At 37.3% G+C, this 22,231-nt stretch overlaps 6 protein-coding genes across 11 annotated transcripts; 4 read left to right on the top strand and 2 right to left on the bottom strand.

The window, feature by feature from the left end:
* The first annotated feature begins 6 nt into the window (after positions 1–6).
* LOC117567524 (N-acetylneuraminate lyase B-like) lies at positions 7–1,574 on the top strand. Of its 2 annotated transcripts, none has more exons than XM_052002855.1 (4): positions 7–182; positions 241–385; positions 433–827; positions 887–1,574. In XM_052002855.1, the coding sequence occupies exons 1-4, from the start codon at positions 104–106 to the stop codon at positions 1,303–1,305; spliced, it is 1,038 nt and encodes a 345-aa protein (XP_051858815.1). In that variant the 5' UTR covers positions 7–103; the 3' UTR covers positions 1,306–1,574. The 2 variants fall into 2 exon arrangements, with proteins under 2 accessions (XP_051858815.1, XP_034103464.1); XM_034247573.2 differs by having other exon boundaries at positions 11–182; positions 436–827.
* Positions 1,575–1,740: 166 nt separating this feature from the next.
* LOC117568584 (zinc finger protein 599) lies at positions 1,741–3,534 on the bottom strand. The gene is made up of 2 exons (XM_034249321.2): positions 3,073–3,534; positions 1,741–3,005 (listed from the first exon to the last, which is right to left on the bottom strand). The coding sequence occupies exons 1-2, from the start codon at positions 3,442–3,444 to the stop codon at positions 2,277–2,279; spliced, it is 1,101 nt and encodes a 366-aa protein (XP_034105212.1). The 5' UTR covers positions 3,445–3,534; the 3' UTR covers positions 1,741–2,276.
* Positions 3,535–3,764: 230 nt separating this feature from the next.
* LOC117575972 (probable nuclear transport factor 2) lies at positions 3,765–8,057 on the top strand. 3 transcript variants are annotated; one of them, XM_034260463.2, is made up of 5 exons: positions 3,765–4,011; positions 4,622–4,693; positions 4,756–4,854; positions 5,899–6,097; positions 7,742–7,910. In XM_034260463.2, the coding sequence occupies exons 1-4, from the start codon at positions 3,904–3,906 to the stop codon at positions 6,007–6,009; spliced, it is 390 nt and encodes a 129-aa protein (XP_034116354.1). In that variant the 5' UTR covers positions 3,765–3,903; the 3' UTR covers positions 6,010–6,097; positions 7,742–7,910. The 3 variants fall into 3 exon arrangements, with proteins under 3 accessions (XP_034116354.1, XP_051858866.1, XP_034116345.1); XM_052002906.1 differs by lacking the exon at positions 5,899–6,097 and adding an exon at positions 7,954–8,057 and having other exon boundaries at positions 3,774–4,011; positions 7,742–7,898; XM_034260454.2 differs by lacking the exon at positions 5,899–6,097 and having other exon boundaries at positions 3,775–4,011.
* On the bottom strand, positions 7,774–10,641 carry LOC117575985 (uncharacterized). Its single transcript, XM_034260476.2, has 3 exons — positions 10,391–10,641; positions 8,872–8,995; positions 7,774–8,797 (listed from the first exon to the last, which is right to left on the bottom strand). Exons 1-3 carry the CDS (start codon positions 10,442–10,444, stop codon positions 8,580–8,582), a joined length of 396 nt encoding a protein of 131 aa, XP_034116367.1. The 5' UTR covers positions 10,445–10,641; the 3' UTR covers positions 7,774–8,579.
* A 2,588-nt stretch (positions 10,642–13,229) lies between these two features.
* LOC117577736 (microsomal glutathione S-transferase 1) lies at positions 13,230–14,440 on the top strand. 2 transcript variants are annotated; one of them, XM_034262643.2, is made up of 2 exons: positions 13,230–13,400; positions 13,977–14,440. In XM_034262643.2, the coding sequence occupies exons 1-2, from the start codon at positions 13,269–13,271 to the stop codon at positions 14,301–14,303; spliced, it is 459 nt and encodes a 152-aa protein (XP_034118534.1). In that variant the 5' UTR covers positions 13,230–13,268; the 3' UTR covers positions 14,304–14,440. The 2 variants fall into 2 exon arrangements, with proteins under 2 accessions (XP_034118534.1, XP_034118535.1); XM_034262644.2 differs by lacking the exon at positions 13,230–13,400 and adding an exon at positions 13,672–13,874.
* A 645-nt stretch (positions 14,441–15,085) lies between these two features.
* Positions 15,086–18,926, top strand: LOC117571219 (E3 ubiquitin-protein ligase RNF185). 2 transcript variants are annotated; one of them, XM_034253271.2, is made up of 4 exons: positions 15,086–15,259; positions 17,349–17,998; positions 18,074–18,240; positions 18,300–18,926. In XM_034253271.2, exons 2-4 carry the CDS (start codon positions 17,418–17,420, stop codon positions 18,398–18,400), a joined length of 849 nt encoding a protein of 282 aa, XP_034109162.1. In that variant the 5' UTR covers positions 15,086–15,259; positions 17,349–17,417; the 3' UTR covers positions 18,401–18,926. The 2 variants fall into 2 exon arrangements, with proteins under 2 accessions (XP_034109162.1, XP_034109168.1); XM_034253277.2 differs by lacking the exon at positions 15,086–15,259 and adding an exon at positions 16,963–17,115.
* Positions 18,927–22,231: the final 3,305 nt, after the last annotated feature.

Below are 22,231 nucleotides of genomic sequence, written 5' to 3'. Positions count from 1 at the left end.
CTGCCAGGTATAGCTGTAACTGCTTTAGTTTTCAATTTTGCGACTGTTCGCAGGCAGTTATAATACAAAATTCTACAAAATTCAAAGTAATATAGGTTAACACATGGCCGGGTTTCGAAGAGATACCGATAAAAGTGACGAATCAACAAAAACACCCTTTCTACAAGAATCCACCGCTGATGGTAAGCAATGCAATCCAAAAATATGTCCACAACTGAATTGCAACTATTGATAACACAGATGTGAAAAGCAGTAGAACAAGCGATCACGCAAGCGATCCCGGCGAGCGCGCATCCCCAAGACCGTTCGCCAAAGACGCTCAACTCCTGACATGTCGCTTCAAAGGATTGTTAGCTCCCGTCTTCAGCTGCTTCAAGGATGACGAGTGAGTAGCTAGATTGCAAAGCATTAACACTATATACATACGTTCAGCAGTCGTCGAAGCCTGGACGTGCGACCCATAAACCGTTACGCGGAGTGGCTGAAGAACCAAACGATTGCCGGCGTCGTGGTCAACGGTGTCGTCGGTGAGGGTCCCATGATGCGGGTGCGCGAGCGCAAAGCTAACGCTGAGTACTGGCATCGTGCAGCCCTGCGGCACAACTTGCTAGTACTCATCCAGTTAGGCGGCGCTCCCTTGCCCGATGTTCTATCTCTCGCCTCGCATGCCGAGGAGCTGCATGTGAGTGGCGTCATCGTGCTACCGGATCTCTTCTATAGGCCACGCACCGTGGACCAGCTGGTGGGCTACTGCAAGCATGTGGCTAGTCGCTGTCGTACTCGTCCCTTTCTCTACTACCATCTGCCCGCGATGACGGGCGTCAATCGTAAGTGCTTACCCAGCTTCCAATCAACTTGAATTCTAATTCTAATCTTCATCTGGTAGTGGACATGGTAGAGTTCTGTGCCAAGGCCGAGCGTGCTATACCCAACTTTATGGGCTTGCACTATTCCAGCGGCGATCTGGAGATGGGCCAGCGTTGCCTGCGCCTCGGACGTGTCATTCTGCTCGGCTCCACGGCACTGCTGGCAAGCGGTCTAATGTCCGGCTTCAGTTGCTGCAGTCTGGCCGTAATCAATATTCGACCCGATCTTGTGCGTCGCATCTGCGATGCCTTCGATGCCAATGAGTTGCAACGTGTCCGCGACACACAGCGCGAGTTAAATCAGCTTATTGAGATTCACACACAGTTGAGCACCAACCTAGAGAAGTGGGTTAGTTCTATGAAAAGCTGGCTGAATAAAGAATTCACTTCACGTGCCAACGGACCGTTCGGTGCTGGCCCGGCACGCATTGTCTTCTAGCATGTCGCACTCGAGGCTTTTTACAAAGGTTTTTACATGTACTTGGATCTATCAAATGTATTAGTATGTCACAAATGCCAAAAAATCTGCATAATCCCCAGTAAATTCTTTGCTTGGGACTGGAATTTCGAACACATTTAACCTTGCAATAAGAAAAGGTTTCTTAAAATTTCAAGTCTTTACTATTTTGGGGTGAAGGCATAAATAAACCTTAGCATACATTTCAATCAGTGCTTAGCAAAGACACGAATCAAAGCATATTTGAACAGGTCAAGCTGGCTTCATTTACAGCAGGAATTGTCAACTTATATAAAGTTCTGTGTTTTTCAATGATTAAAGCAGCTGTGCTCCCCAGGGTCTATCTTATATCTTACTTTATGGGTTACGAGATGAATATTATAGTGCACCACCTAAAAGACTTAGCTATCTCTGATCATTTTTGAGCTTAGAGTGTCTTCTTAAATTCAAGCACAGTTTTCAAATTCTTTAAAATCGAATGTTTTATAAAATCCGATCTAAAATCAACGATCATTTTGACAAAAGGGTTTGTACTACAAAGTTTTAAAACTTATGTTTTACATACAAGTAGCATGTTTAAAGCATAACATAAACTTTTGCTGGAAGCAAACAAATATCTTAGAAACAATAATGGGAATGTTGTCATGATCGGGTTTTTTACTTTTCCCGACTTACAAAAACGAAACAATAAACATAATTAATTAACAGAGAATTTTATGCTCTGCTTCAACAGTACAAAATGTTTAAATCTAGATTTCATTGTTGCTACATAAACTTGTGCCGTAAAGCAAAGAACAATGATGGGAATGTTGTAAGTAATATAAAAACAAAAATGATAAACAATGAATCAATAAGGCATTTCTGTAATGCTCTCTTAAAGTAAAAGTGTAAAGTCTCTTAAATGCTAATTGTCTTTTTTCTTTGCGGAATATTGAATTGGAATTGCACCTCAACTAGAAGGAGGCAATGTGCAAGCGTTCGTGCCGCACCTGCGAGGCATGCGTACCGAATCTCTTCTGACAATGTCCACACTGGAAGCGCCGCTGCCCCTCGTGCACCACGCGCACATGACGACTGATGGCGCTCTTGTGGCGAAAGAGCTGCGGACATTGCTTGCACTTGAACTTCTCCCAGTCGGGATTGTGGATGCGCAGGTGCGTGAGGAGCTCGGTGCGAGTGACCTTCGCCACGCCACAATGCTCACAGATGTGCGGCTTCTCCTGCGCATGTCGCTTCAGATGCTCCCCCAGCGCATTCTTTGTACTATATTTGCGATTGCATTGCTCACAGATCAACTCCAGCTCATCGTTTGCCTCATTTGTGGCTGCCACGGCAGTCGGATGTACGTTACGCATATGCGAACGCAGTTGCTCGTAGCGTGTGAAGGCCTTGTCGCAATTGGCACACAGGAAGGGTTTCGGATGTCCCTCGTGGACGCTGCGTATGTGCGCCTCCAAGTAGGGGAGCTTATAGACCTGTTTGCCACATTGTTGGCACGCGAGCAGCTTGCGTTTGCTGGCCGTCGCCTCTTCGTCTCTGCCCTCTGTCTCAGCGTCTGCTTCACCTTCAGCATCAGCAGTAGCGTCAGCGTCCGTTGCTGAAGCTGCGTCTTCATCTGTCGCATCTTGTGGCTGCTCGAGAGCTGCATCATCGTCTATGGGCTCATCTTTTACGTGCGGCAACTGCAAAAATGCTGGCGCAGCCCTAAAAAACAATCCGACACAATTCTGACTAAATATGTGTACCAACCAAATGAGTGTCCACCAATGACACTGGCGTTGTCGTCTTCTTCTGTTCATCTTCCTCCTGGGCAAGTGTTAGACGCTTTAATGTCTCGTTGGTTTGCGTCGCAACGTTGCACAGCTGTTCGAAGTATTCGACGGCATTGTAGCACAATGTGCAAATGTTTTGCGGCAAGTTGTCCGATTGCTGCAACACGTCAATGCCAAAGAACTGATTCAACATCTTGGCCAAATGGGGCAGCGCCCTGGAATTGTAACTGGATCGATTGCGTTGCAACGTCGACGGGCTGCCACCTGTTGCAGCATGTTGCTGCTGTTGTTGTCGCAAGTGTCGCAGGCATATGCGACATAATTCGGAAATATTTGCCAAAGTTAACATTATTTATTGAAGAATGCAAAGACAAAACACTTTAATCGCTTTGCGCACGAAACGCACAACCGTTGGAATGTTGCGCCAGTGTGACCAACAAATGACATTACAAAATACAGCAAGCATGCGAATAAAAGTCAAATGCAAACTATCGCATTATTAAGACTAAACTCCACATGTATTCGATGTTGAATTCTAGCATAATGAATTAAGAATCTTCAGCAAAATTCAAATAAAACGTACAAATATTTATTTGAATTTGCAACTATCGACTAATCGATAAGAGTCACATTTGCATCGCCTGCAACGAAGCAATCGTTTGCCATTTGCGATTTTGCGGTCACACTTCTCGTTGTCTTTTGCGTTTTCAGTCGTGCACTGGCAAGATTTTGAAGTCTTGTTAAAAAAAAACTAAGTATATAAAGTTGTTAGCTTATACCATTTATTTTGTTTAAAAAATTAAGAAACATGGCACTTAATCCACAATACGAGGACATTGGCAAAGGATTCGTGCAGCAATATTATGCCATATTTGACGATCCGGAGAACCGCGCTAACGTGGTTAACTTCTACAGCGTAAGTAAAAAAGCGTCCATGGAATCTGTCCACAATTCTCTCGAGCGTGTTCCGTCATCGTCATCCTTAATTTGTGAGTTTAACCTACCATGTATAAACACAGTATTAACCCACATGCCCACACATACTATGCTAGTAGAGAGAGTTGTTCACTGTTGCCGCTGCTGCTGCTGCTGCTGCAGGTGACGCGCGTCGCGCCCTTGACAAAAATTTTGCCTGCAACATAATTTTTGTATTGTGCCTGTGCAGTGAAGAACGCGATGGGGAGGGGGATGAGCGACAAAAAGAGCGCGAAAATTATTTCGTGTGGAGTGAAACGAGAAATGTTCAGTTCAGCAGGTATAAAATGGTTTTGTGAGCTTCAAATAAGTCACTCTCCATTATGCATGCTCTTCTCGAAAATTCCCATACAACAAAAGTATGACACACACACACACACACACATCGACATTGACAAACACACGCACACCTATACAGATACATATGTATCAGCAAATATATATACATATATATATGTGCATGTATTTGGGCTCTTATGTTTTTTATGCGTATTTATATTGCGTATTGAATGTTTCGATTTTATTTTCTCTATTTTTTCTTCTTCACACAGGCAACAGACTCCTTCATGACCTTCGAGGGACATCAAATACAGGGAGCGCCAAAAATACTTGAGAAAGTGCAGGTTAGTGAATTACACAAATTATCGAAATAAAAATATTTTAAATATACATTTTTGTTTTACAGAGTCTTAGTTTTCAAAAGATCACTCGAGTTATAACCACAGTCGACTCGCAACCCACATTCGATGGCGGCGTGCTGATCAATGTCTTGGGACGTCTTCAGGTGAGATTCATATTCATAAATATCTTTCTGATATGATTTGTGCTGCATTTCCTTTATTATTATAATTATTATTTGGGCTACCTATATTTCGTTAAGCATAATACATCGCCTGACAAGTCCCCGGTCAAAGCTAATTTTTTGTTTTTGATAGAAATTATAAATAGATAGATAAAATTCCATGTCTTTATTCACTAATTGAGCTGGAGGAGGCTGCTGATTTAAGTTAGGATTTGGATAGAAAGTCTCTGATTAACTATCAACTCACAATTCAAACGGTAATGGAAAGGACATAAATTGTGGCGTGTATTTCATCCACATTAAATGGGCTATTCTCAAAATTGAGCTTGTTTGTTATAAAGGGATTAACTTTTTAACTCAAAACCTAGTTTTCTTTGCTCAATTACGCGAAATCTCAAACCATAACTTATATTTGAACCAGTGCTTATAGAAGACACAAACCAATTGCAGTTTTTAAATATATTTTAACATTAATCCTTACCCTTGTTATTATTTTAGGACAATTCTAGTCCAAGCCATCCCTATTACTTTATTATAACAAGATTTATTTTACCCTTCTTTTTATTTTCGTTTTAAGTAAAATCTCAATCCTTAGTTTCAATGGCAATGATGCAAATCTCCAGAGGAATTTAGATAATTTGTAACAGTCGAGCTGGCCACGTGTAAAAAATTTCTCAGGGGTCGATCAACACAATCTATTTATGTCTTTACCATATTAACTAGGTCATTCAACTTTTTCTGAAGAAAAGATCTCATAAGTTTGCTGGAGAGAAGACCTCTATAGGATTGTGCACTTCGTGAAGCTTCTAAAAAGTATTTTCCTTTCTCAAAAAAATGCTTAATCAATATCCAAAATTTCTTTTTGTTACGCACTGCAAACTAATGGTTGAATTGTGACGAAGCAATCATTAAATAGATAGTTAGATATTAAGCCATACCAGGTGACCTATCAGGCGAAGTGTTATGTATTCATAAGTAAGCATACGTATGTATATCATGTATATATCTATGTATATTGTGATGCAGACGGATGAGGATCAACCGCATGCGTATATTCAGACCTTTGTGCTCAAGCCCGTGGGCGTTAGCTTCTTTGTGCAACACGATATCTTTAGGCTTGCCCTGCACGATGTGTAGCCCCCAAAGCATCCATCCGGCAGTTGTAAGCAGCGCAGCCATCGCAGCAGCATCCACAGCAGCGACAGCGATCCTGGCCACAGGCAAAGTAAACACAGCATTTTTGTAACCCAAGCAAGAACCCCAAAAACAAAATCCAAATAATGCATCCACAACATGGACTTACTAAATGAATTTAATAATTATTGTATATTTGTTCTATGGAACCATGCTAACAACAACAACAACAAAACTTACTTAACTATGTACATAGCACATACATAGATTAGTTACATATGTACATACATTTAAGCGATCTCGATTGTCGATAACATTGCTCTCTCTCTGTGACTTCGATTTTCGGCTACGACTTCGTCTGAAAGTGATCAACGTATTTGCCACTCAACTTCTTGTCTTCGCATGTTGGTTGCCATTGCAGTAAGCGAATTTAAAATGCCTCTGCAAAATACATATTTTCTTTTTGGCTTGTCTTTTTGCTTTCTTTTATCTCGTTTGATAATTCAACATTGCTTCTCATCTGCCTAAATATAAACAAAATTCTTAGTCGGGCTGTTCATCTGATGGCTGAACATAAAAAGTTGCCCAGCTTACTAGAAAGCAACATGATTCACTAACAATTATTTATATCAGCGATGGGCACGTTAAAGTTTATTCTGTCTTAGTCTCGATTTTTATACCCGCTACCCATAGGGTAGAAGGGTATTATAACTTTGTGCCGACAGGAAATGTATGTAACAGGTAGAAGGAGGCATCTCCGACCCTATAAAGTATATATATTCTTGATCAGCGTCAACAGGCCAAACGATCTAGCCATGTCCGTCTGTCTGTCTGTCCGTCTGTCCGTATGAACACCTAGATCTCAGAGACTATAAGAGATAGAGCTATAATTTTTTTCGACAGCATTTATTATGTTTGCACGCAGATCAAGTTTGTTTCAAATTTTTGCCACGCCCACTTCCGCCCCCGCAAATCAAGAAAATCGAATAACAAGCTAATTTTAAAGCTAGAGTTCCGAATTTTGGTGTATATAATAATTACTGTAGTAGTTATGATTCCTGAAAATTTGGTTGCGATCAGATATTGTGGAAAATTGTGGAAGTTATTAAAGAAATACTTTTGTATGGGCAAAAACGCCTACTTACTAGGGGTCTGAGTTGCTTTGGCCGAGAATCTGGCATGAATGGTGTACTATATCGATATACCAAACATACCATTTGGTGTATTTTTAGTATTTTTTTTTAGTATTTTCGTATATTTTGAAAATGATACCGCAATATTTTGCCTTCATTAAAAGTGGGTAGCGGGTATCTCACAGTCGAGCACACTCGACTGTAACTTTCTTACTTGTTTTCTTTTTAATCTGATCGTGGTCGCTTTTCCACATACTTAACTTATAGCGAAAAAGGCAACTTAGTTTATTGTTATTTTTATTGGAAATCATTTTGTCAGCAAATCTGCACACTGCTCATAAATTTATGAGATGATTCTATGGTTTTTTATTGGCATTATTGCGTGCCCAACGCTGATTCTTTTGTATATGTCTTAAAAAGGGTTTAATAGCATTGCAATGTGTTTTCTTATTTGAATTTGATTTCCTTTCTCACAATTCAATTAATTCCAACTGCAAGTGAACAAAACTGGCACAACAATAGCACACAATTAACTATATATTTGTTTATTTCATCCAGTACACATATATTAATGAAGATTTATTTTCAAAATCACTTTGCAGTGCGACGATGATCCTCCACACGCTTTCTCCCAGGTGTTTGTGCTGAAAACTAATGCTGGAACTTATTTCGTAGCTCATGACATTTTCCGACTTAACATCCACAACTCTGCCTAAGTGATGCGCACCATCATCAAACATCCAGCATCAACAACAACAAAAAGAACACCAACATCAGCAACAAGAACATCCAAAGATGCAAAATAAAGAAAAAACAAAAAGAACTTAAAACTTAAAAAAAAACAAAACAAAAAGGAATCGTTTGAAGATGACGGCGTTGGATACTATTCTCACGTCTATCAAAAATGAAAATCATAACAACAACACAATAAAATTAAATCTAACTACTATAACAATGCAAACCAAAAGGCGTTCAAAGCTAGTATTTCCATTATTTTCCATGTCAGCAGCTAATTGATGGATGCGTGTGTGTATGCGTGTGTGTGTGTATGTGTCTGTTGTTTGTTGTCTGTGTGTGTGTGTGTGTGAGGGCGGGGCTCAGTCCAATTATAAATACTTTCGATGCATGTATCAGGAATATATATATATTTTTTTTATTGACACACACACAAAAAAAAAAAGAAGTTATTATTATGGCACACTAAATGTAAACATATAATTTATGGCAAAAAAAAAAAGTATAACAAAAAATGTATGTATGAATGTTAGTGAGAATTTTGCGCAAAATAAACGCGTTATTTTCTTTTTGTTTTGAAAGTACATCATGTAAAACATCATTTGGCGATGAAATGAATGTGTACAATGGATTCACGTTAAATGCATTTGGGTTTTAATCGCTCCTTTTTTTGTTTTCTCTACTTTTCTTATTATTGTTGTTGTCTCACTTGTCCCGAAATGTGAATATGGCGTCGAAGCCAAACAACACGCCGTTCACTATCGACAGCGATGCCTTGATCAGCGCCAAGTCACGTGTGCGCGTCCGAAAGGAGAACTCCCAAGCCTCGATAATGAAGACGCCGCTGGCCACAAACAAAGCGCAGCCCAGCACGCTAAAGAATATATCGATGCGCTTGTGGATCGGTGCTCGCATCAATACGCCTGTTTTGATTGGAAAATATTTGAGATTGAGTGTGTTCATCACTTCGAATAACGGTAGAAGCTTGTGCGCTCACCTGCAAAGACGCCAATTACCACAATAATGTATCCGGTGAATGTGCCCGTGGCCAGGAATGAGGTCATTATGTCTCGGTCGTTGAAACTGTAGAAATGCAGCACCAAACAGGCAACGGAGAATGCCTGAGAACAAAGAATATTTCAGTTGATCAAAAAAATAAATTCAATTCAATCTAATATTTAATAACTATTTGTATGCGAACAACAGTTTCCACTATGTTTACAATTTTTAACTTATTTCATCATTTTGAAAAGTAGGCGATTAAGCCTAAAAATCAATATGTAGAAACAAAACTCTGGTAAATTGCGAATACTATTTATACCCGCTACCCATAGGGTAGAAGGGTATTATAACTTTGTGCCGACAGGAAATGTATGTAACAGGTAGAAGTAGGCATCTCCGACCCTATAAAGTATTCTTGATCAGCGTCAACAGCCGAGACGATATAGCCATGTCCGTCTGTCCGTATGAACACCTAGATCTCAGAGACTATAAGAGATAGAGCTATAATTTTCGACAGCATTTGTTATGTTTGCACGCAGATCAAGTTTGTTTCAAATTTTAGCCACGCCCACTTCCGCCCCCGCAAATCAAAAAAATCGAATAACAAGCGTAATTTTAAAGCTAATAATAACAAGCGTAATTTTAAAGCTAAAGCTGCGAATTTTGGTATATACAATAATTACTATAGTAGTTATGATTCCTGAAAATTTGGTTGCGATCAGATAAAAAATGTGGAAGTTATTAAAGGAATACTTCTGTATGGGCAAACACGCCTACTTACTATGGGTCTTAGTTGCTTTAGATGACAATCTGGTATATTGTGCCGTCTATGGTATATTTTGAATGGTGTACTATATCGATATACCAAACATACCATTTGGTATATTCTTAGTATTTTTTTAGTATATTTGCAGTATATTCGGTATATTTTGAGAATAATACCGCAAAATATATTTCTTTTAATCAAATTGGGTAGCGGGTATCTCACAGTCGAGTACACTCGACTGTAGCTTTCTTACTTGTTTTCCATTAACAAAATTTAATTACATTTACTAACTTTTGATCATCTGGTAAAAATATCATTAGTTATTTAAATCAAATTAAAAACTGTAATTTAGACTTTCGCAATTGTATTTAAATTAATGAAATGTGATGGAGTCTTTACAAATTCGAAAACGAAGGAAAATTAATGATAAAATAAAATTAAAAGTAATAGGTTCTTGAAATTAAAATCATTGAACATCACGAATTTATAAAAAATACAAACAAAAATAGGCGCCTAGAAATTAAAAAATTATTATGCCATCAAAATTAAAAAGCTTTACAAAAAGGAATCTTTTAATGTGTAATAAAGCTTTAATAAATGCACCTTTAATTTTTTTTTTAATTAAAATGTAATGTATTAATATATTCACTATATATATACTGTTAAGCATGACTATTAACTATAAGAAAATATGTAAACATAGTGGAAAAAGGTTAATCTTGTTAAATTTTGTGGCTATGCTTTTTACCAATTCTAGAAATTTGACCACATTGAGGCGTCCTTTGCGTTCACCGTGTGACATTTTGTGCAAGTTTTTTTCCGTTAAACCGTATCTCGATTTATTAAAGTCGAAGTCCTTTCTCTAACTGAGTTTGAGTTTTTCCGATTTATGGATGCTTCAGGCACTTAGTTGGCCAGTTAGTTGGATGCTGTGCGGCGGAGACGCGTTTACGCGACCAAAGTAGAACGATTACTGAGCTTCAGCCGTTGCCCCAGCGAATGTTATGCAAATGTGCACATAATTTTGTATGTTTTATAACAATAACAACAACCATAACAACAACAACAATGGAACCGGCTCGGCCCCAAAACGATGGCTCTGCGTTTATAATGCAGCAGCGAACCAAAACGAGCGCGAAATTAATTAATTACACTCAAGAATCGGAGGAAAAAGGCATTTCATATCTGAAGTGCATATGCCGCCTGCAGTTTTCTTTAGCAAAATGTTGACAGACTCACCGACTTGGCAGACTTGGAAGACTTTGAAGACCACAACCACAAATTCCAACCCGACCGACAATAATCGGCAATGGAGACACAGACTGAGGATGCAGATTACAGCGCACTTTAGTTTAATACCCGTCATAACAACAACAACAACAATTTGTATCTGAATCTCAAACTGAAACTGACGAAAGGGAAAACAACTGAATTTAGGTTTCGCATAATTGAATGTTTCTCAGCGAAGACGAGACCTAGATCCAAACAACATTGTTTCATTCATTACATTCTCAAAATTTCAGCCCATTATTTTCATTATTTCATAGACCTTAGTTACAACACAAACCATAGCATGTACTTCAACCAGTGCTTAGCAAAGACACAAACCATATTATGGTTAATATTTGTAAATGTAAAAATAAATTGATGTATATGAGATTCCCAAATAAAGAATTATAATTATTGTTCATCGTCATCACGTTTTCTACACTATATCAAATACATAATATTATATTACACTTAATACCCTACCTATTTGTTTAGATCGGTTTAAGCTGAAGAAACTGGGTCTTCAGATTCCACTTTGCGCTCAATCCTAAGTCTTGCAATTGCAAAATGCGAGCGCTGAACGTTTTTCTATATTCACAATCGAGGCTCTGAACTAATTCGAAAATTATTCGCTTTTTGTTTTCAATTTATGGTAATTACAGCAATTGTTTAGCTTTTGTATTTTCATTTAATAGCTGACAGCACGCCACAAAGGTAGATCACGACTTTTGTGATATGCTTTCTAATACCCTATATCAAAAACGTCAATCCCTAGACGTTCGATTTAATTAACTGCCATTTTGTTTAAGTAAGTATTAAAAGATCAGTTTATCTAATCACTAATATAGCGTGCTTGCAACGTGTTGAATCACATTAATTAATCTATCATCGATGTAGATAAAACCTGTATTTTTGATTAAAGTATCTAATAGTCGAGCACATTTAAATGGAATAAGAGTTTCTATTTGTTTACATGCTAATTGATATTTTATAGTCATATTATGCTACGTAATTGTGTGTTAGCACCTTTGATATGAACTTAGAATATTACTTTATTTTTCTTTAGCTGCTAACGAGCTTGACAACATTTATACGATAAGTATACGACAGGTTATCTTTTAAAAAATATATTCAAAATTTCAGATAACTCGACTGTTATATACCTGTACTTTTTATTTAATTATTTAAGCGATATTTCAAAACAATTCTGATTCGTTTAGTGAGCTTCAGGGTATTATCAGTCCCTTAGATATTCTCAGTTTCAGACGCTGATTTTATAATCATAATAAAAACAAGTAAGAAAGCTCGACTGTGAGATACCCGCTACCCATTTTGAATAAAAGCAATATATTTTGCGGTATTATTCTCAAAATATACCAAATATACTGCAAAAATGCTAAAAATATACCAAATGGTATATGTGGTATATCGATATAGCACACCATTCAAAATATACCATAGACGGCACAATATACCAGATTGCCGGCCAAAGCAACTCAGACCCCTAGTAAGTAGGCGTTTTTGCCCATACAAAAGTATTTCTTTAATTACTTCCACAATTTTTTTCTGATCGCAACCAAATTTTCAGGGATCATAACTACTATAGTTATTACTGTATATACCAAAATTCGTAACTCTAGCTTTAAAATTACGCTTCTTATTTGATTTTTTTGATTTGCGGGGGCGGAAGTGGGCGTGGCAAAAATTTGAAACAAACTTGATCTGCGTGCAAACATAACAAATGCTGTCGAAAAATAATTATAGCTCTATCTCTTATAGTCTCTGAGATCTAGGTGTTCATACGGACGGACGGACAGACGGACAGACACACAGACGGACAGACGGACATGGCTATATCGTCTCGGCTGTTGACGCTGATCAAGAATATATATACTTTATAGGGTCGGAGAGGCCTCCTTCTACCTGTTACATACATTTCCTGCCGGCACAAAGTTATAATACCCTTCTACCCTATGGGTAGCGGGTATAAAAAGTATTTTTAAAAGGAGAAATTATGATCATTGTCTAACTTTAATATAATTACATATTTATATTTTTAATAAGTATTAATATCAACAAGAATAATATCCCTCTAACCATTTGGCTAACGGGTATTATTAACCTTTGAACCCGGTTTCACTTAGAAATGAATTCAAGTAAATTGCAGCTGGATGTCGTTACTAAGTCTATATATGTATGTATATTATTTATATGAGATTTGTAAATTGATTTAATTCCGATTATTAGAGACCTGCTATTGTAAATAAATGAATAATCCCAGTTTAGCTACATAAACAACGCGACCTGAGATCGCCAGACAGTCGTTGGATGCACCTGAAGGCGTAGACTGCACTAAAATGCCACTGCAAATCGAGCTAATCTCTCTCAACAACGAGGTGTTCCGTTGCTTTATGGGCTGGAGTGCAGTGTTGGTGCTCAAAATGTTTGGGATGAGCTTATTGACTGGCCTCTGGCGATTTATAACTTTGGTAAGTTTCGTTTGCTCTTGTCAGAGTGACTAAGCGCTTTTTTCAAATAAACATACGCACACATCTAAGCGACTCCAAGCAATCTCACACTCACACACACACACACACATGCTCAAGTGTCCCCTATGTGTGTTGTTATCAGTGAGAGAGCCCCCAGAGAGAGAACAAGAGCGGTCAGCAAGAGAGAGAGAGAGAGAGCGACGAAAACCGGCAGATTAATACATATGTATGCATGTAGTTAGTATATAATAAGAACTTTCGTCGCGCTCACGTCAGTTGAAAGTGGGCTACGGGCAACGGCAGTTGTTTTAATAGAAATCAATAAAACTAAAACAACAAACAACAAACATGGTGCTAGAATTATTGAGCCTAACGAATCCCGTGTTCAAGAGCTATACGTTCTGGGCAGGTGTTTTGGTGCTTAAAATGCTGGCAATGTCAATGCTCACAGCTGTGCAACGCTTCAAGACCAAGGTAAGGGGTGAGGAGAGGGGTCAAAGTCCGAGCATAGTGAAAGCGCTCCGTAATCTGATAATGATTTTATTAACATGCGTTTCGTTTTTTTTTCTGTTGTAGACCTTCGCTAATCCCGAGGATCTGATGTCGCCCAAGTTGAAGGTGAAATTTGATGATCCCAATGTGGAGCGTGTGCGCCGTGCGCATCGCAACGATCTCGAGAACATCTTGCCCTTCTTCATCGTCGGCCTGCTCTACACGCTGACCAATCCCAGTGCATTCATCGCCATCAATCTGTTCCGTGCCGTTGGCATTTCCCGCATTGCTCACACTCTGGTGTATGCCGTTGTTGTTGTTCCGCAGCCAGCTCGCGCTCTCTCCTTCTTTGTGGCGTTGGGAGCTACAGCTTACATGGCACTCCAAGTGATCCTCGCTGGTGCCTTTTAAGAACAGTTTATTGTTTATCGATAGTAATTAAGGCAATCCCGCACAACAAACAATCGAGTCGTAATTATTATGTGGTACGGGCTTTTTTATATTTTTGTAGTTGCATATTAAATACAATTTGTATCATGTTTACTATATACTATTTGCATTTTCTTTGTATTTTGTTTAAATATTTACATATTTTCAGAGCAATCATTTCGAATTTATAATAGCCAATCTATCGATTTCACAAAGCTTTTCAAAAACCATTTGCCTATCGATGCCGAGTATTGTAGCAGACCGCTTATCTACTTTGCAACATTGGAATATATTTCCCCATCTAGATCATAAATAAGTGGATTTAATTACATCATCCAATCTAAACTAAACACGCCCTATGATTTTATTTTTTGCCGTTCTCATCATTACATAGCACTAGGATCGACAAATAAATCGAAATATAAATCAGCAAGCAGTAGTCGGTAGCCCTGGCGCCGCATAAACTACACTGCTTCTTGGTCATTTTGAAAAAAACATGACCAGTGTGTGCCTATTATACATATTTTTGATATATTATGATATATCATAAACATTAAATTCTCTATTATCGAAATTAATTTATTGTTAGCAAATTGAGTTAAGAATTATAAAACTTTTTTTATGATCGGCAACAAAAGAAAAAGCTATTTAAAAATCGCGCCTATTCGCACACAATAAAACAGTGTTACCAAGCTGTTTTCTACAGAATGAGTATTTTGTATATTTTCACGATGGAAAATGGTGTATTTGGAAATTCAAGTAACGGTCACATCATCGTTAAGATTCGGACACTTCAATTTTTTTTTATTTGTTACAATTGTAAATTGTTGCAAGTTACATTAAATATAAATTACAAATATTAGAATTAGTGACAATTTTGTGAACGTTTGTGGAGCATATAAATTAACTGACGTGTGCATATGATACGTTATTAGAAGGTACGTATCTACATATGAATATGTACAAATTTGTATGGAATCTACGTTGTATATGTACACATACATACATACATTCAGGCCAGGCCCCAACCAGATTCGCCTTGGGAGGAGGAAAACAATATAAACACGCATATTTCAAGTTGTAGTTAGTGCAAAAAAAAAACAAAAAAAGTTTTCACAAACAACAAACATCTCATGTGACGCCAGTTAGCGAAAGCAGAGTTTATGTGAGTGTGTGAGTGCCAAAAATATTTGTATACACGTATAAATTGATTGCCGTTACGTTTCGACCAAAACAATCGAAAAAAACAACAATAACATTAAGGATATGCAATTGTGTGTGTATTTATTGTGCGCACACAAGTGTAAGCTGCATACGTATAGCATATGCATGTGATAGGTTATCGTAATATTTGTATGCACATACATGTACCACTTGTATGTTTATGTACACACATACGTACTTATATACAAATATAGAATCGTACGTGTATACATATGTTTATCAGATGCAAAGTATACACACGTATGCATACATACAAAGGCTGAAGCTAAAAGCTCGCCCGATGGCTCTGCCTCACACACACACGCAAATACTTACATACGTTTGTACATCCACATAGAGTATGTGTAGAAAAACAACTATGATTAGTGTTAGCTAAGCGGTAAAAGGTACTCCCAGGTACGCAATACTACTGATATCCGGAACTAATGGTGACTTCTAAGGGGCAGATGTCGTCGATGTTACCTTAAAAAAATTATCACGCGTTTCACGCTTGTTATTCTCTTTACAAAACGATCATCCATTTGAACCAGACTTAAAAGATACACAAGCATAATGACAATATACACACATATACTTTGTATGTAGTTTAGTGATGCAATAAGCGGTGTTAATATGTTAATTCCATTTTAAACTTTAGACCCCAAAATTGAGCTTTGTCATGATGTGGTTTGGTTCTGCTAATCGGTGACTATTGACTAAATAATACGCTATTTGTATTGCGAAGGTTGCGTATGAATAATTTGCTTGCTCTTCTATTGAAAGTTCTCGTTGTGAGGCAAATTGCATTTGTACCTGTGTAACCTTTCTTTATGCAATACGTGCACACTGTTTCTACATTTGCAAGCACACACACATACATGTGTATGTTGTTTACACACGAATTAAACTTAAGTATCCCACAATTGCCGTTGATTACGACTGGCGACGACGATAAACGATAAACGTGCGTAGCTACACGCACACCACATGATCTAATGTGACAGTGTGTGCGTGTGTGTGGGTGTGCGTGTGTGTATGTGCTGCTTTACCCAATGAACCAAGAATTTGAACAATTCCTGAGCTAAAGTTTTTCGGCTATCGTTAAGACAGAAATGTGAATTGTTAAGCTAACTTGATCGTTTTTTTTTTTTTGCATTGCATATATGTTGATTTATCAGTTACTGTGTTGTTAGTTATTTATAATATTGTAACTTATTTTGTACACATATAGGAAGATAAGTAATTAATCTTTAGTAATCGGTTTGTTACCTTGAGATAGTTGCTCAACAATTTGTTACTTTATTAATATTTTAAACATAATCTATTAAATGGAACTTCAAGGTTAAACACTTAAAAAAAGATAATATATATTTTTGTATATGTACAATATTTACATAGATAAGTTTAGTTGGCATTGCGTTCGTGGGATTATTCAAAGGTCAAATTGTTTTAGGCAAAAATTCTAAACTTCTAAACCGTTGTCGAATATTCTCAAGGCGACTTACCCCCTCTCACCCCTTATCACATATAGTACACATGCATCGGCAATCGGAGGCTGAGAGACACTTTGGTTCGTCCATTGACCGCTTAGGTGGGAAACGTGTCCACTATTGATTGGTGGCTCGGGTCGACCGAGTATTTGTAGGCTTTCACCCCAACGTCCCCCCGCGACACAATACCAATTAGCCATCACAGTTGTAGGTTCACAGCCATATGTACACACACACACACACACACATATAGAATATCTGTTTTGGTTTCTTTTTGTGCCTTTGCTTTAATTGCACCTGCAGCTAATGACCACATTTGTTTCACTATTTTTAGAGCACGCATCCAATCACAATCCAGCCAAGCGGGAATCATTGTCCAAACACATTTGAAGCAACGTGCAGCATGGATGGAGCAACAGCGACAGCGCCAGCTTCGGCACCAGAACTGCCCACCACATCATCGTCAGCGACAGCTTTGGGCGATGTCAACAACAGCAACAGCAACAGTAACAGCAACAGCAACAACACCGTCGATACCGACAATATTGGCTGGGCCAGGGATAAAACTGAAAGCACATCGGAACTGCGCCAACGTGCAACATCGTATTCCTTCACCGGCAGCGCATTAGCAGCGCATGAGACTGGCGGATCTGGAGCGACACCCTCGTTGACAGCGACATCCACGCCAACGACGACACCAACAACAGCGACAGCTACAGCAACATCCACTGCAAGTGGAGCGAGCAATGAGAACGATAAAGACAAGGAGCAGGATGAATCTTTATACGAGTGCAATATTTGCTTGGACACAGCCAAGGATGCGGTGGTCAGCATGTGTGGCCATCTATTCTGTTGGCCCTGTTTGCATCAGTGGCTGTTAACGCGACCCAATCGCAAACTCTGTCCCGTCTGCAAGGCAGCCGTCGACAAGGACAAAGTTATACCGCTCTATGGTCGCAATAGCACCCGCCAGGAGGATCCACGGTAACTTTAAACTTCAAGAAATATGCACATTTCAAAGTCAGCTATTACTTATATTGATTTCAAACAAATCAACAGCAATAAGGTGCCGCCACGTCCAGCCGGACAGCGAACAGAACCAGAGCCAGCACCAGGCTTCCGAGGATTTGGCTTTGGCGATGGCTTCCAGATTTCATTTGGCATTGGCGCTTTTCCTTTCGGCTTCTTTACATCAACGCTTAACTTGGGCGAACCACGTCCGGCACGTAAGTTATCCGTTGGATTCCCATTCAAATTGAGAGAGACTTACACTTTGTATTTTCAGCTGCAAATCGTGGCACCACACAATACGAGGATGAGCAGACACTGTCCAGACTATTTCTATATCTCGCCTTTATCTGCATCTGTTGGCTGCTATTTGCCTAGCAACCTGTTCCCAGCACAATGGATACAATACCCCAAAAGACACGAGAAGGATTCGAAGTAACAGTAACAACAACAACAACAACAACGGCAACAACAACAACTACTGCGAATATAGGAAAAAGAGCAGAGATAAATTGCAATAAAGTCAATCAGAAGTCAATGCTAAATATGCAGAACAGAAGCATGCTCGTCGTCCCTTATCCTTACCCCACAAAATTCCAGCAGTTTCACTCTCCTTGTGGTGATTTCACGTTTTTGCTGTCTGTAAATTTTATTTCATTTGTATCTTTCGGATATTTTTAACAACAACAAATTGTACATTTTAAATGTTTTTTGCGTGCTACACACAATTGGCGGCAGCAACGGAGAAAGGATTCGTGTTTTAAACACAACCAAGCAACAACCAATTATGAGATCGTGAATACAATTACTGTCTATATAATTCATTATTTACATATACACAATCCTTTCGCCTTGTGCTTTGATGAACGCAAATCAAATTTAACATATTATCGAAAAACATGTATTGTATAAATTTATTAAATCATAAATGAAAAAACAAAAAACGCCCAAAAAAAGTAAACACAAAACAAAGCAGATAACGTTTAAAAAAACAAAAAAAGAACGCGAGTAGAAACGAAATTTAAAAGCAGTCATGGGATTTCTATATATTGTATAATGCCCAACAGTGAATTATTTACTCAGTTGCTGGCGTTTCCGTTTAATGCAAATTATCTGTGTGTGTTTGTGTGTGTGTGTATATGTAATAATAAACAATAGTTCGTGGCAATATATAAAAAGCGAGTTGTCTGATTTCGCTGCAGGAATCCTAAATTTTAGATTAATGATTTTAATTTTGATTTAATTGCGCTAAACATTTATATGTGGAACATACTTTGTGAAGTGTGGAGAGGTACAAAAAATGCTAGGATTATAGAAAACGTGAATCTAATGCATAGATGTTTCATGTATAAAAGTTCACGCATTGGGAAACGTTTATCAAATGCATTCATATTTGATGTATACAGCGATTTAATTGCTGCTTTCGATGAGATATTATTTATTCAAGATTAATACTGTGGAAATTTGTTTATTTTTTGTATAGCCAATTTTATTATGTTTATGTACTTTTAATGACTTGATGTATACTATTCTAGTTTTATTTTCAGTTGACCAAATACACAACAATAGAAAATATTTATAATCATGTCTCGCGTCGTTTTCCAAATTGTATTCATAAGAAAACACAACACACGTTGATTTTTTTTTAATATATTAAAATTTTTATTAATGCATTTCAGTGTAAAAATTAAAATGACACATTTTTTCCTTACGTAAATTTCACATGTTACTTTCTCCCCATCTCGTTCGCTTCCTTGCATTTTGTTGAACGATAAATATAAAACAAAATACATATACATATACATTTGTATATATTGTATATAGTATATACTATATATATATTTTTTTTTGTTTTCTTGTATTTTTCATAGATTGCAATCATTTATGTAAATATAAGTAACTGCAATTTTATTGTTTTACATATTCACTGTTCATCCTTGATTTGTTATTGTTTTCAGTTGTTTCTTTTTTTTTTGTTTATCAGTTATCTGTATATCTATTTATAAATTTATTAATAATTGATTTAAGCACTATTATTTGCTGCTGTTGATGTGTGTTTTCTGAATTTGTTGATGATGATGTTTGCTGATGATCTTGATGATCGATGATCGATGATGATGATGATGATGATCGTAATTCAATCTTGCTTATTATGTAGTAGAGTGTCTGCATAAATTACAATGTACTTCACACGAACAAAATTATATTTTCTATTTAGCGAAATCCAAAAAAAAAAAAACATAACTTAAAATAAAGGATGCGGGGGGGACAGGATTAAAAGATAAGGTAAGGAGATGGCAAAAAGTTGATATGCTGGAGTAGAAAGGCAGGTGGAAGAGTGGAAGGGAGGAGGAAGGACTATTAAAAACATTACACATGTCCTGCTTTTGCACATATATTTAGTAACTCTATGTGTACATAGATTTTTGCTTACAACAAATTGTTATTGCATATTGGAAGGTGAACTTTGAACAAATTAAAATTGCATTTTAATAAAATATAATCGAAGAATTTCGAATTTTCTTTTAAACTAAGTAGCGCTCCGTTTGCTTTGTGATAGGGATTGATTGGTTCTTCTTGTTGATGTTGTTGGCTGGCGGTGAAGGTGGACGGGGGGGTGGGGGGCGGGGCATAATATACAACAAATATGCTTTAAACTAAGTTCTTAAATGTGGACACTAATTTGAGTGTTAGCTACTCATACTGTATGGATGCTGTTTAGATTCTTCTTCTTAAATAATGTGTGTGTGTGTGTGTGTGTGAGATTTAGCATTTTTGGAAACCAATCGAACTGAAACACAACCACCTGTAGTATTACTATATTTCTCTCTCTCTCTCTCTCTCTCTCTCCCTCTGTGTGTGTTTTTGTATTATTAACTTGGATTTGACTTGGAAATAAATCGCACAATTCGTGATTGAAACAAGTGGGCGGCACTTCGACGGCACGCCCCCTTGGCTTGTAATACTTTGCTTCTGTTAGGCACTATTTTATTTCATTTCATTTTCGTATTTACGATTTTACGTTTTTTTTTTACTTTATGCAGTTACATTTCATGTTCTTTTATTTTTGTAATTTGTAATTGTAACTGTTGCGTGATTAAAAATTGTTTAAAATAGTATTTTTCTCATTCTTTCGATTTATTATGTATTATTGTTACATTTTACCCCTTTTCAAGTATGTGTGTGTATTGGTGTGTGTGTGTGTGTGTGTCATTTATACTAATATTTGTATGATCAAAGTTCTTCTTCAATATTTTTCTTACTATTGTATTTGTTTTTCAATTATTGTTTATGCGATAAATGTACAAATTTTCCTTCTCTCTTCATATCTCTCGCTCTCTCTCTCTCTCACACACTATCTTATGCTCCATCTCTATCGCTCTATCTATCTCTCTTTCTCGCTCTGCATGTGAATTCATTTCGTTTGATTTTTGCATGCAGTTTGAATTTCGTTTAATTACTAACAAAAAAAATGCGTATTTGTTTTAATCGTACAACAACGAAATACTTTACATTTATAAATATGTATTATACTTTCTTTACCTTTAGTTATAGTTTAGTTTTTAGTTGTAGGTTTTTTTGTTTATAGTTTAGCCTTAGTAGCTAGATATACATACGAAAACGATGCTATTTTACATTTACAATACATTTGTTTTACTTTAATTTAGTATTAGTTTATTTTTCTCTTAACTTTTTATATTTTTTCTCTTTCTTTTTATTTTTAAGATTGTTTTTGTTTTTCGGTTTTTTTTCTTTACTTGTAATGCTTTGTAATTATCGGTGTAATTCGTCAAGTATGCTGTCGCAATCCTTTGTATTCACCCCATTCCCCCCAAAAGCAAACTGCCAGAAGATCATCATCACCCGATCAAATATCCCATTGAAGGAGCACAGCAAAATAGCACGGATTTTGATGAGGATTTTAAAATTGTATATTGTTGTTGTTGTTTTTGTTGTATGGCATTTCGATCACGATACAGTTGCGTATCCCAGCAGCCTTTGGAATTTTCTTTCGGAGCGAGCGTGAGTTCCCGCTGGGGTGTTTGCTTTTGGGGTCGATGTCGATGAATATCGCCTGCAAAATATCGCTGGATTTGCGAGAGCACTTGAGACAATGAATTTGTTCTTGGTTTTTTGTGATTTTTTTTTTTTTGATTTTTGATTTTTTTTTTGTTTTTGTTGTGTTTTTGTTTTTCGTATAGATTTGCG

This window comes from Drosophila albomicans, chromosome X (assembly GCF_009650485.2).
Source record: "Drosophila albomicans strain 15112-1751.03 chromosome X, ASM965048v2, whole genome shotgun sequence".
In the NCBI taxonomy this organism is placed as follows: Eukaryota; Metazoa; Arthropoda; class Insecta; order Diptera; family Drosophilidae; genus Drosophila; species Drosophila albomicans.
Note: the sequence above shows the minus strand (reverse complement) of the source record. Positions and strands in the feature narration are given on the sequence as shown.